Genomic DNA, 15,167 nt, shown 5'->3' on the forward strand with positions numbered 1-15,167 from the left:
TCAGTACCTTCAAATTGGGGGTGTATGGTTCTGTGACTTAAGAAAAATGTTAAATCCACGGAGACCAGTGTGAGTTTAAGTCTGAACAAGGTAAAGTAATTCTCTGTGTTTAGTACAGTATTATCACAGTAAAGATCAGGACAGTATTTGCATCAGAAATTTCTTAATAAAGATTCATTTCTTCTTTATATGAATGGCACTCTTACAGCCAAATTATCACTGAAAATTTCCAGAAAACAGAAGCCACTTGTTTCCTCAGGTGAATCATCTCAGAAACTGCAAAAGCTTACAGAAATAGCAGGTCTACTTCACAGGAGTTATTTCTGGTGTCCTTACATGAGTAGCATGCTGTATTTGCCTATTCCACTTCCTAATTACCACTCTGTACCATTCATGGTACTCACGCCGTCTTGCAAGTATTTCTGACCATGGCTTATCTTCTCTACACAATAGCCTCTTAAGGTCAACAATTTTGAATCATTCATTTTTGTTTCTCTAGTATCATGTAACGTAGTACCTTATCTGGAGGACAAGTAATTAAACTTATTGTGGTTTTACCTCTTTTATATTATGAGACCATCTACCTCTAAGGAATTTTTAATGGGTTAATGAAATAATATCACATATTATATATATAATAATATGTTGTCTATATATGTAACATTGTGACACTGTTTATACATGTATAGCAGATGTTAAAGAGATCACCATTTAATACTATCTTCAGAAGATTAATTAGAATTAGTTAGAATTTTGCTATCTTGTCTAGACCATACAAACAGGAATGACCAGTGCTAATTCAGAGGCACTGCACCAACGTGTACATGCTCTTTGCTGAATACAAACATGGGCGACCCAACAGTATACACTATCACTTACACACTGATGAAAGTATGTCCAAAATTGAGCTGTGATCCTAAAACTAGTACAATATTGTAAATCAATTATACTTCAGTTGAAAAAACACTAAACTGTAAAAGTTGTGAACAGGTTTGGCTGCGACTGTGTGTTGTAACTGGTCTCACAAGAGCAGAAGTGGTTCCTGCAATTTGAGTCTTCCCATCAGTGAACAACGAGAGAGATTCTATTCTATCAAAGCTTCTCCCTACCTCCTACATCCATAGTTAAATATGAAAAAGTCCGACAAAAAGATATCAGAACTTTCAACTGTCTAACATCCAGCAAATGCTTCTCCAACTTATGGGCAACAAATAATGATTACAATCCAAGAAGACAAGTAAAGTAATTGTATACAAATAACTATTCTCATGCAGGAAAATAATCACAAAAATAACTATGTAAACAATCATGGATGACATCCTCAGTTTGCTGCAGCCCCATTAATTAAACTTCAAGTTTATTGTAAAATAAGCCTAAAGAACTGAAGTCACCAGTTAGACCTGTATCAGACACATTAATAAGAGGTCCAACCGACAAAGAAGCAGAGAAATAAGAATGAGAGAGAATACAATGTCTGACAACAAACTTCAGGCTAAAATAACTTTCTATAATTATAAAACACAGATTCATCAAGGAAATCTTGTCTGTTTTAGTTATTTATCAATTCTACAACACAAAACTGAAGCTGTGCTTAAGAAAATGCAGTATTAGACTCAAGTTACAGTCAAGCCAAAGCAGCTTTCCCAAAAAGCTAATGATTAGGAACTTAAAAGTCATAGAAATAAATATCTTAAAATTCTTTTATTATAAACAAAAGATAATAATTCATATATACTATAACGTAATAGTCACCAAGTCATTTTGCATAAGCACTTAACCCTCTCAAGTAACCCTGACTGAGAAAGGTTGGGCATATGAACCAGACGCCTAACTCAGTAATTCTCAACATTTTCAACAGCTAGAAACCTTTTTATTATTTTAGCTAACACCCGTGAACTTGATACTTACAGTGAGCTTGTCCAAAGGAACTGTATTTATCATTAATCTTTGTTCTTTCTTAAGTAAGCAAAGATACATAATTGGTTGAGCTCAATTCAGGTACTGGGACTATTTAATGTTGCTTATCAGCATCATGGCACAATCACAAGATCCAGAAATTCTTCAAAGTGTCAACAACAGCTAATTAGAACTTCTGATTGGTTTCAGATAAGCATCCCTACAAAGAGCTGGCAAATTTTAGTCCCCAACAAAAAATTTAATATCTGACTTAGGAGGTATAACTCTATCACTGGAATGTATGATGTACATTGTTTATTTAGCTTTCCAAAAGAAAATTATCTCAAAAGTGTATCAGTTGTTTTGTATTAGTTCTGAAACAAGTTGAAAACCATTGTTCTAACTCAAACAGAATTATCTCCCAAAGGAAAGGACATTCATATATAACATAGATTGGAACTTTTGTTAATAAATTACTAAAATGTGGGCTTAACATATCTGCTCTCTAAAAGCTATTTAAAGACAAATCTGTGTCCATGTATCATTCTTTCTAAAACTTGGACTCCGGTTCACAGTAAAAATTCAAACTCACGCTGAACAGCATTTTCATTTTTCACCTCCTTCTCCCAAACTACTGATTTTTTTCATAAGTAGACATTATTTTAGGTACCACACTATCAGCAAATAGATATGATACTCTCCCAGAGATTTCTATTGCTTTCATGTGAAAATCTGCAGCCAGAATTCTTTTTTAAAAGGAAAAGTTGCATAAGGGGAGGAGGTACTCATACAATATTGATTTCCCGTTTAAACTCACCTGATTCTATCCCCGTGATCCCTCTCCAACTGGAATTTTCTCCTCTACTCCTACTATTTCTGCCTTTACTCAGCAACTTAAGGCTTGTCTCAGTTCCCAGCAGCTCCCTTTTCAAACCACTGCTCACCTTCTGAAGTACAGCTTTGCTCACATCATCCCATTTGCTCCAAAACATACACTCAAGCTCTATCACCCACAGCTCTCAAAAGCCCTTCTTGGTCAGACCTATCTTTCTGACTTTATTTGCTATGAGGCCAATTAAATAACTCCTGTTCTACAAACAAGCTCATTTTTCCACTTTTGTACCCCTACACTACTTCCTGGGCCGGATGGATGTGCCTTTCTCCTTCTGTCCCTCTTTTACCTCATCTTTCAAAATCAGTTCAAAAATCCATCTCATTGTTAACACTCAAAGAATTTTATCTGTACCTCCCAGACAACTCTCTCTTTTGGATTAAGATTGTGTCTTATCTCTCCTGCAAGAGTAGAAGAATCCTTGAGGACAAGATTTGAGTCTAATTTCTCCCTGCCGTGTATGTATCAAATGATGGATAAATTAATTGATTTTCTATGGGGAAACATAACATGGTATATCTTTACCAGTCAGTAAAGACGAAGAGGTTGGAGAAAACTTCAAAGTCTGTCTACCACTTTTATTTCTCTAAGTAAATTAATCCAAACAGTAGAATTTTCTGTGTATTTTTTAATATTAGCATAAAAAAAATAACATCCTATAGTTTAAAAATACTAATGTCTTTACCTCAATTAATGCCTAGGATACACTAACACAGGTGTTCTCATGATCCTTTTACAAGGATCCTTCTATATGTTTCCTCATAGACGGGAACAGCTTTAGAGAAAGCAACCTGCCACCAGGGGAGGAGTCAAAATTGGAGTCTTTCACCTCCAACTCTAAGTTCTTTCCACTAAATAAAAAAAAAAAAGACCATAAAATTTTACCCTCCAAAAAAACCATGAAACAAAAAGTAAATGAAAGTTTTTCTCTCTCTGATTTTCTCACCTTAAACGGACATCCCTCAAAAGCCTTTTAAAATATGCTTTGAAGATCTTGAGTGGAAAAGCAGAGAAACGAAATCTCCTGAAGGTCAGTAAAATCCAATCCCAGCTGAGACTCCCTTTCTACGTATATATGACCTCAGGAAAGTCCCACCTCTCTGTATCAGTCTTCTTAATTAGAAACTGGGGGTGACAGTACTGACAGATTAACCTCATGTTTTTATAGAGATTGTGAATTTATAAATGTGGAAGGGTGTGAAGAGGTTTAAGTTAGAGAAGAAAGCACCCAGAAAAAGGCTGTTCCACCCACGCAACCTCCAAACCTGTTACTCATTTAATCCTGACTAGGAGCTACAATTCTATGTTTCACACTGTTACTTCTCTGGTAAGACCATTGATTAAGGAAAGTTAGAAGTGGGAAGTACTATATCCAAGATCACCTTTAGAATCCATTTTCCCTGACTGCCCAGAATGACACAATCTGGTGACTGACTGAGAACAGCACCCTCTTCTTCCTGACCTATCCATTACATCTCACGGACACAGCAGAAAAAGGGTGAATGCTAAAACTAAATCAGGGTACAAATGGCCATTTGTCTTGCTGTGGGCTCTTGGGCCAGTCCAGAGACCTTTTGTAAGCCCCAACCTCATGTCTAAAACAAGCTTAATACCACTAACTCTGTAGTGTTATTATATAGATTATCGGTAATAAATGTGCCCAATTAGGACCAGCCACAAAACTGGTGCCTTAAACACAGATTATTATTCCTGCCTCAGAACTGCTCTACGGCCTAAATGAGGACATAAGTAGAAGGCCTAAGACAATGCACGGGCAAGGTCGGCACTAAAAGTTTGTCACCTCCTTTTTACTCTGCTCCTTTCCCTTTTTATACTGCCATTTCAGGCCTCATCATTCTCGCTGGTATTATCACAACGGCATCTGAAACTCATCTCCATGCATGCCTACAAACACATGCTTACCAATCCATCACTTTCGTCCTCAAGTATTTATTCAGCACCCTTCAGAGACCGCGTCACCAACCAGTATCCTGAACTGCACACTGCCCAGCAGGAACACAAGGCCCTGCCCAGTCTCATCTCTTGTGACTTCCCTCCCAGATAGATAGAAACCCTCCGGCCCAAGCCCACCACATCGCTTGTTTGCTTCCCAACTGCGCCAGGCTCTCATGCCTCCAAGCCTATCCAGAATGTTCTTCTACCATCTACTTATTCTTCAAAAGACAGCTCAAACATCATCTTCTCTTCAAAACTTCCCTTTACCCTAGAATTTCCTTCTGCATACTTAATTCACATGTCACAAACTGTACTCTAATTTTGCTGTGAAATCCTAGAAGGCAGAGGATAGGCCTTATCATGTTAGCATCACTCCCAGTACCCAGCACAGGACCTATGCTCAAAACGTGTTTGATGGTTTTTGTGACATAACCTTAATATTGGTCCCATGAATACTGACAATCTGGATGTCTGAAAAATAAAAGTGCCACTATAAACATAAAAAGTATTTCTAGAAACGTTTTGAGATATTTTAAGTCCAGTTAATTCTGAAACATATCTGAAACAGATTTTTTAAAGTACTGAGATAAAACTCATACAAATGCAATACTGTAAGGTTTATCAGACCAAATTACCAATTAAAAAAATGAATGGAATCTCAGTCTTCATAAATATTTAACTATAAGTTCTAAGGCAAATTTCCTACAGGAGGTTATCTTTGACTATATTCTTGCTTTCAACAGATACAAAGTAAAATCCAGCAAAAGCAGTCTTAGTCAACAGTAAAATATTTTAAGGTTTTCCTCTTATAAAGGTAGCTTAATCTTGGTTCAGTAGAACAAAAGGAGTAGAATAATCTTACTTAAAACCAATATGATTTCCCTTTATTAAAAATGGATTTTAAGAATTATCTTTTTTCAAATGACTTAAACCTTTTTCAAAATGAAATAGATTGTGGAAGTTTACATCTACTGATCACGAAAAAGACTGACTTTATATTTTATATAATCCATGACTATTACCTGCAAAACTGCTACAAATGTACTTGATAAATAATAAAGAAATAAAAAATACCAGGCTGGATAACACATTTTGAATGTACTTAATTGAGTCCATTTCTATTAGGCAAAGGAAACTGATAAACTAGCTTTTGGTATAAAAGAAAGCACTAAATTCAACTCTTTTTCAAAAATGTTAGAACATGGGACTTGTTTCTTAAATTCCAAATATAACTCACTGTATTTAGCACCTTCTGTACTTTCCAGTATATTAGATAATTGCACACTAAGTTAAAAACAAAATAAAGGAAAACATTCCTGCCACCCACCCCTTTCATAAAAGAAATGGAAATATTAAACATGCACACAGAGCACCTTGTAAAGGTCAGCATGACTAGCTATAGAAAAGGTTGTTTTTTTCCCTTAATTTGAACATTTTGTTTGAGGATTTAGAGATGTGGAGGGGCAAAGAAAAGAGGAAGGGAGAATTGTGATTTTTTATTTTGGCAGAAAAGATGAGTTAGTAATTTCCAAATCCTGCTTGAGGGAACCACATGGGTGTCCCCATGGTCACAGGCTCCCAATTCCCACATTAATCAGAGAATCTCTGCAGGTTTCTTTTTTTCTGGGTGGGGGGAGAATGGGGGGCATTGGTCTGTTTATGCACCAAGCATCTGAAAAAGATTTTTTTTTGTACAAAGGTGACCGTAACTTTAAAAAGCCTGAACACCACTAAAAAGGACTAGCGAATATTCAATGAATAATACATTAAACCTAATAAACAGAAAATCCAGAAGCATTCAATATGAAAAACTGGTTTTAAAAAGTGGAAAGACACTAAGTAAAAACAGACTAGTAGCTACAGGTACTTTACCTTTATGAATAAGTTTGTTTCTTTTGCTTCTGATCAGAGATTTACAGGGTATATTGTTTACTTAGGGAGGGGACATGCAAGTTACCTGTTCCCAACTTGGTTTTGGCAGGAAGAGAATAGATGGTTTTAGCAAGGAACTGGCTATGAATCCAAAGCAAACAGCTGTGGAAGGGGACGACATGTTCAAGATGAGAGGTGACATTATTGGGTATGTTTGTTTATGTGGATAGCAGGGACTCACAAAATTAACACTGGGGGTGGAGTTCTTACCGATCCTACTTCTGAGATCTACAGAAAAGTTTATATCCTTTCCTGAGGACACTTCAGATTCACAGCATCTAAATCCTCTTATGCCCCCACTGAAACTTGCTCAGTCATGTCCAACTCTGCAACCCCATGGACTATACATACAGTCCATGGAATTTTCCAGGCCAGAATACTGGAGTGGGTAGCCTTTCCCTTCTCCAGGGGATCTTCCCAACCCAGGGATCGAACCCAGGTCTCCCGTATTGCAGGCAGATTCTTTACCAGCTGAGCCACCAGGGAAGTGCCTTATGCCTCCAATGCCAAGCCAACTATTGCTATCAAAAATTGGAGACAGTGTTTAACTATACTAATGTACAAAAACGGTCATTTTCTAAGTAAGTCAGACTATAAAGAACATTTCATGTGCTTTGCCTTCTCTGATGAAAAAGCCACAGAACCAAAAGCTTCCTTGGCAATGACTGGGGCCATGATGCAAGGAGATGGCTAGGATGGACCAGCTTCTTCCACCACTCTCTCTCCTGCCTCAGGCCATGATATTCTAAGTTGAGAATGTGACAGAGAAGAGAATAAGCTCCAAACTTATCTAAGAGGAATCTATTCAATTTTTCTGCTTTACCAAAATGCTTGCATAGCTAATGAGATGGTGGGCAATCTTCTCATGTACTAAACTTCCTGTAACGTGGAAATTACTTTACAATAGACAATGTAATTGAGTCTCTCCACATTAAGACTCATTAATTTCAAAAGATCAAGATCAAACGAAAAAAATCATTAATTAGCATCTACATTTTGAAGACAAACTATATGACTATACACTGATAAAAACAACCTTTTCCAATTGGTTAAAAAAAACTGATAAGATGAATAATAATGGTAACCACTTTAAATTAGTAACATTCAATTCTTAGTATCAGTGGACATGCTTTTGAAAGTTCAGAAATAAAAATAATGCAAGACTGTTCCAAACATGGAGAAGCTAAATGTTATTGTCACACATATGCTCTCTAAAGTTTGGCTCTTTAATTATTTATTATGTAGTTGATCTATTCAATAAAATATTAAGAACAACAATTAGAGTTGCTTCCTTATGGTAAAACTAAGTAACAGAAAAGCAATTCTATACCGACAAGAAAATGCTTATAAAATACTGATGCCTGAAAGCAAAGTACAGTGACTTAGACAATGTACATACAAGTCTGTACAAATACGCAGATTATCCTCTGCTATTTTCTAGACTTAGTGACAGACTAGAAGTTCTAGTGATTTATTTTCTCAAAATAGATAAGAGAGTTATATACAAATTATTTATAGAAACATTAATTTCCTTAAAATAAAATCTAATATAAACCACCTATAGGTATAATAAGGTAGTTTCAGCAAGATTCCAAAGTGTCTTCTTGCCCTGAAAATCACATCTGAAATAGACTAACACAGAGGCTAGATGCTTTAATCATTTTTAGAATAGGGCAAGGTATAAATAAAATTTAAATTATCTATAACAGGTTTTGAAATTCTGTACTTTCAACAAAATATTGAATTTTAATGTAACTATGTAAGTCCTTCCTCATAAAATATATAAACAAACTTTATTTATGGCACGCTTATATCAATAAGATTGTTACTAAATACACAAAGGCAAGCAAGAGTAATCATACATGTTTGCTTTATTATAACCTTAATTTTCTGATTACTAAATCTATCTCCCCAAAGAGGTAATCACAAACTGGCATTTTTTCCCTATTTTTTAAGTCAAAATAAAAACAGAGCTCATCTCTGACATATATACACTTTCAAATCCTGTGTGTGCTTTTTTTTAAGTGAATTATTTCTACACACCTTTCTGACCACCATGCAGTGTCAGAGAACATGCAATTCATAGCTTGCACCACCGGAGGGCATGCTGAAAATCTTTAAACAAGTTTTAGAATGGAATTTTTATCTACTAGGAAGGAGACCTAGTCCTAGACCTTGAAATTCATGGACTCAGTAGTGGCTTAAAAAACATGTTTCAGAAAACATGTGTTTCATCATAAAAAATAAGATGATGACAAATACACATATTCAGTGCACAGTTTATCTCTGAGTCTCATGTCCCTGCAATGAAAGTTGAGGTTCTAGATCAGAATAAACAAATTAAATAACTTCAAATGAGAACACTAAAAAATTACTAACTACTAACCAGTCTCATAAGAGTATCCTTCTAGAGTAAATGTTCATCATCAACAAACAAAAGTTCACATTTTTGTAGAAAACAAAAGAAGTTCAAGAATCACTTCAAATATTAATACATATATATATGATTTAAAAGTTGGTCAGGAAAGACTTGGTTTAATATACACACAGCACTTCAGTTCAAGAAAACAGGTAACCCGTGGACACCCTACCTGTTTCCTGTGAATTCAACACTTCTAAGGCATGCATCATGGCACTTGCGAAGACATTGGCATCTTCTTTACTGCCAAAGTTGAGACCATACACCTGTCTAGCGTCCCGCCATTGGTGGAAGGTCTGTGTAGCTTGATTGTACTTCAATCCTTTAGGAATGGCACAATTTATCACAACCTAAAAGACAGTAATTCTTTATAAAGTTAAGCTAATAATTGGCAAAATCAGCAATGTCAACATCCTGACTGGACATGCTCATTCAAACCTGCTCCTGACCAACCTTGGCAAAAAAAGAAAAAATGGTTAAAACCAGTATCTGGAGTAAAATCAGTTTTCAGAAGTTAACAGCCAGATAGATATTAGGCTGATAGTTACATGTCTCTGGCCTTAAGAGTAAATCAGCAAAACAAAAGAAAATCTATATCCCTCATTAAATATATGTGAACATGTTTATTGAAGTTTTATAAATTCAGAAAGCATATAAAACATAAGTATGTATCTTAGTGATTGCTCCTACATAGCCAAACCCTGATCAAAAACTAGGACATTAACATCAGAAACCCCCTCCCAAAGGTATTAGCCACACTTCTAACATCAACAAATAGTTCTGTAGGTTTTGAGGTTTTATGTAAAAGGAGTTACACACTATACTGTAATTTGCCCTCCTTCTCTCAAAATTATTTATGAGAAGCATCCATTCATTGTATGTAATTGTGGTTTACTGCACACATTTCTGTGGGCATATACCTAGAAGTGGAATTGTCACAAGCCATACATATGCTCAACTTCAGCAGAAAACTCCAGGTAGCTTTCCAAATTGGTCCCATCAATTTTCACTCCCACAGCAGTATACAATGGCTTGCACAACCACACATACAGTGCATCATTATAACTGGTATCGTCAGTCTAAAGTTCAGAGATTCTGCTGGGTGTGAATACTACATCATTGAGGTTCTAGGTAGTAGCTCCCTTATGACCATTGAGATGTAGCACTTTTTTGTATTTTAATGGCTATCTGGAGATCTTCTATGAATATGAGCTTAAATTAAATCCCTTGCTCATTTTTTAACTGAGTTGCCCATCTTTTTTTTAACTGATCTATTAAGAGTCCTTTATATATTCTGGATGATCCCACTGTTGGTTGTATGTTACAAATATCTACTCCCATTCTGTGACTTGCCTTTTCACTCTCTTAATGGTGTCTTTTGATGAACAGAAGTTCTTAAGTTTTATTCAGTCCAAACACACAATCTTTTCCTTTATATAGTCAATGCTTTTTGAAATTTGTTTAACAAATGCTTCTCATGTGTGATAAAAGTGATAAAAATATTATTCCATGTTAATTTATAGAAGCTTTACTGTATTAACTTTCATATTTACATCTCTAATTCAACTGGAATTGATTTATGCCTACAATATGAAATAAGGTTCAGCTTTCCTTTTTGTTCCAATATGGCTGTCCAATTGATCCAGCAGTACCTATCAGCCTGCTGCAGGTTTACCTTTTTCATAAATCAAGTGTCTAGGTGGCTCTATCTTGTTCTACTGGTCAGTATGCCTACCTCTGAGCCAACATCACAGTGACTTAATTACTGTAACTTTATAGGAAGGCTGGATAGCCACTAGTGTGTCCTACTTTGCAGCTGCGCAATATTGCTTTGGCTGTTCTCAGTCCTTTGTGTGCAGCTATAATTTTATACTTACTATCAATTTCATATTATTTATCCAATTCACCAGTCTCTGTTTTTAATTGTAGTGTTTAATTCATTTACACTTAATGTAAGTTATATATAAATTTGGGTCTAAATCTATCATATCTTCTTTCAGAGTTCTTTATATTGTCCTATTAGCTTGCTAGTTACACAGTGTTTTCACTGTTGTTCAGTGGTTGCCCTAGAGACTGAAACAGACGTCTTAAACTTATCAAAGACACACAGGAACCAATATTTTTGTCTTCACCTCAACAATACACAGACTTACAATACCTCATCTCCAATAAAACTCCCTTTTCCCCAGTGCCCATCCTAAGAATTCTACACTATTTTTATCAGGTATTTTTAATTCCATTTATATTTTAAATCCCATAAAACATTATTAGTAGTCTTATACAGTTGATGGTCATTTAAGATTTACCCAATATTTACACTTTTTTTGTTGCTTTTTATCCCTTTGTCCTCTCCAAGCTTCTGTTGGGACCATTTCTGATCTTGAAGATCACCCTTTAGAATTTCATTCAAAGCAGATCTCCTGACAATGAATTCTCCATTTTGGTTTCTCAAGATAATATCTTTATTTCACCTTCAGTATTGAAGACTATTAGGTATGGGACTTAAGTGGTCATTTATTTTCTTTTATTCTTTGCCTTCTAACTTTTGTTGTTTCTACTGAGAAGTCAGTTGACAGTTTATTACTGCTTTTTAAAGCTCTATTTTTCTCATGGATCAAACTAAAGAACTTCAACTTGAATTTAGTATACAGTGATTTTAATATGGTATGTTTATAAGTGGTTTTCTCTGTACTTATCCACTTATGGTTTACAGCATTTCTAAGGTGATATCCTTTCACCATTTCTGAAAATTTGTGTTCACTATTTTGTCTTCGATTACTCCTCCTGCCGCATTCCCTCCTCTATTCTGAGACGCCAGTAAGGTAAGGGTATACCTTACACTTTTTTACTGTATTTCCTATGTCTCTAAAGCACTTTTTCATATGTCCATAATTTTCTCTCTCCAAACATCACAGCTTCAGAATGAATATTTCCTTCTGATCTATATTTCAGTTTACTAATTTTTTTCAGTAGCTTTTAATTTGTTATAATCTCATCACTGAGCTACTAATACCAGCTATTTTATTTTTCAATTCCAACATTTCCATTCAGCTTTTTCTACTGAAATTCTCAATTTAGTCTTTTATTTCCTTGAATACATTAAGCATAGTCATTTGAAAGTCAGTTTCTGATAATTCCATTAACTGGATTCCCAGTAGGTGTGTCCTCACTGTTCTCTTGTCTTCTCGTATGCTGCTTATTTTGACCAAATGCCAGACACTGACTATGGATAATGCTGTGGAAATTTTGAGGCCTAAAATGATGCTACATTTTTCCAGGGAAGATTTACATTTGTTTCTGGCAAGCAGCTAGGGAAACTAACAATTTCAAATTACCTCAAACCAAAAGTGATTAGAGGCTGGGTATCAGTTCTTCTAAAGGCCAGTCTACTTAGAGTCAAACTTCTTCCCCAGGGTATGCGGCTTCTGGGTCCCAAATCACAACCTGTGTGATTACCAAGACAACCTCCCCTCATTAGCAGACCTGACATATAATCTTTGTTCTACTAGTCCCAGGAGTCTGCCAAAAGTTCTGTTCAGCTACTCAGGCTCCTCTTTCAAAACTAATATGTGCTTCTGGGTAAAAACCGGTTCCCAAGCGAGGCTCACTTCTCTGATTCCTTCTTCTTTTAAGTCATGGACCCATAATTCTTCACTGTCATGTAAGCTCTCCAAATAGACTTTTTTCTTTTAAATATTCCATCCAATTATTTTGGTTCACAGAGAGAGGCTTTATCTAAATTACCTCATCCACCAATATCCAAACATGACATTATTTTTAAAATATGATGACCACTTAAAGATAAGTGAAATAAGCTAGATATAAAGGAAAAAATATTGTATGATTCCAATTATTTGAAATACCTAGAATAACAAAATTCACAAAAACAACAGAGAATGGAGGTTGCCAGGGGTTATGGTGGAAGAAAATGGAAAATTATTGTTTAAAGGGTTCAGAGTTTCAGTCTGGATGAAAAAGTCCAGAGATGAATAGTAGTGATGGTTGCAGCCCGGCAGTGTGAATGTATTTAATGTCCCTGAATGAAATTAAAAGACGCTTACTCCTTGGAAGGAAAGTTATGGCCAACCTAAACAGCATATTAAAAAGCAGAGACATTACTTTGTCAACAAAGGTCAGTCTAGTCAAGGCTATGGTTTTTCCAGTGGTCATGTATGGATGTGAGAGTTGGACTATAAAGAAAGCTGAGCACTGAAGAATTGGTGCTTTTGAACTGTGATTTTGGAGAAGACTCTTGAGAGTCCCTTGGACTGCAAGGAGATCCAACCAGTCCATCCTAAAGGAGATCAGTCCTGGGTGTTCATTGGAAGGACTGATGTTGAAGTTGAAACTCCAATACTTTGGCCACCTGATGAGAAGAGCTGACTCACTGGAAAAGACCCTGATGCTGGGAAGGATTGGGGGCAGGAGAAGAAGGGGAACGACAGAGAATGAGATGGTTGGATGGCATCACCAACACAAGGAACATGGGTTTGGGTAGACTCTGGGAGTTGGTGATGGACAGGGAGGCCTGGCGTGCTGCAGTTCATGGGGTCGCAAAGAGTTGGACCCGACTGAGCGACTGAACTGAACTGAACTGAACTGAACCGTATACTTAAAATTTATTAAAATAGTAAAGTTTATGTTATTTTTACTACAACTTAAAAATTATGGTCATGTCTTACCATTTAATTTCTATATATATTGAGAGTGGGAGAGGGTTACAAATTCTTAGCTACTAGAATTTAATACCACAAGAAAACTATGAACCAAATTTTAAGGCAATCTATATCCTGCCTGACAAATAGGTTATAAGGGCAGACAAAAAAGATAGTTACGTTTACTTTTCAACTCTTCAGTGACAGACTATTAGAAAAAGTTGAGGAAAATATTACTAGAATCAAAATTATGTTACCTAAATCATCAGCTCAGTTTTTTCAATATAGAAATTTTACTGTGAAATTAAACTGTGAACAAATTATTTCATTCAATTCTATCTTTCAAGGATAGACAATGCTATATAATCTTAAAAAGCTTTGAAAGTAAAGAGGGACACATACACCTTCATTTAACAGTAACTGTTCACTAAGGATGCTCTTGGGTATGAACTTCTTCAAAATTCTAACACAGCAGACCCAAGGAGCTTGAATCTAGATTAGTGATTTCCACCCTGCATACAGCCATCCATTTTTAGCCTGATCATAACAGATTAAACCGTGCAATAAACATCTATGCTTCTTTCTGACATGGCTCATCAGCTTATCTTGTCTATGAGGTCATCACAACATTTTCCCCCATCTTCTCAACAAACTGATCATTCTTTTATGCCCTAGCTACACAATGATTTATTGATCATAACTGAAACAACCAACTGTGCTTTCTTTACATGTGTAACATCCCCATTCTTTACTGCATTGCTCTTCAACTTCAGAATTTATTACCTATATAAAACCTAAGCAGAGCCCCTAGAACACAGTAAGTACTGAAGTATTAAGGAGAAAAATGGCAGCTTTTCATGTATATGTATATGATTTGTACATATTCAATTTTACAAATAAACTGTGATTAATTTTTCAATGGCTCTTAGACATTATTTAATAAATTATAATATTTTCCCACTTAAAATAGACTGATAACCATCATGCAATGAAAAAAAGGTACTCTGGAATGAAACCAATTATTTATGAGATTTATTCTTAGGTATTTTATCACTGCTGTTACTTTAAGTAGTATCTGTATAAAATTATATTTTCAAATTGTTTATTGCTAGTTATACAAAAATGCTACTGATTTTTATATATTCATCTTATATCCAACAACCTGGCTGGACAATTTTATTCTAATATTTTATCTGCAGATATTGGCATTTTTTTACATAGACAATTATATCATCAGTGAATAAGGTCAAGCTCTTTTTCTTCCTTTTCAATCCTTATAGTTTCTATTTCTTTATCTTTATATTACTAGATTACCACCTCTGCAAGAGAAAATGAAAATGACTAAAGCTGAAACCCTCAAACTCATTCCTGAGTTTAATGGAAATCCTTTCAACACTGAACTGTCTTGTAGATGTCT

At 35.4% G+C, this 15,167-nt stretch overlaps 1 protein-coding gene across 10 annotated transcripts in view; it reads right to left on the minus strand.

Annotated features, from left to right (window-relative positions):
• ENAH (ENAH actin regulator) overlaps positions 1–15,167 on the minus strand; it is a 157,638-nt gene that overhangs the window by 59,001 nt on the left and 83,470 nt on the right. For all 10 annotated transcript variants that reach the window (XM_061160140.1, XM_061160142.1, XM_061160141.1 and 7 more), the window contains exon 3: positions 9,268–9,445. In XM_061160140.1, coding sequence (XP_061016123.1) covers positions 9,268–9,445 — 178 coding nt within the window. The remainder of the gene's footprint in view (positions 1–9,267; positions 9,446–15,167) is intronic.

This window comes from Dama dama, chromosome 14 (genome assembly GCF_033118175.1).
Source record: "Dama dama isolate Ldn47 chromosome 14, ASM3311817v1, whole genome shotgun sequence".
Taxonomy (NCBI): Eukaryota; Metazoa; Chordata; class Mammalia; order Artiodactyla; family Cervidae; genus Dama; species Dama dama.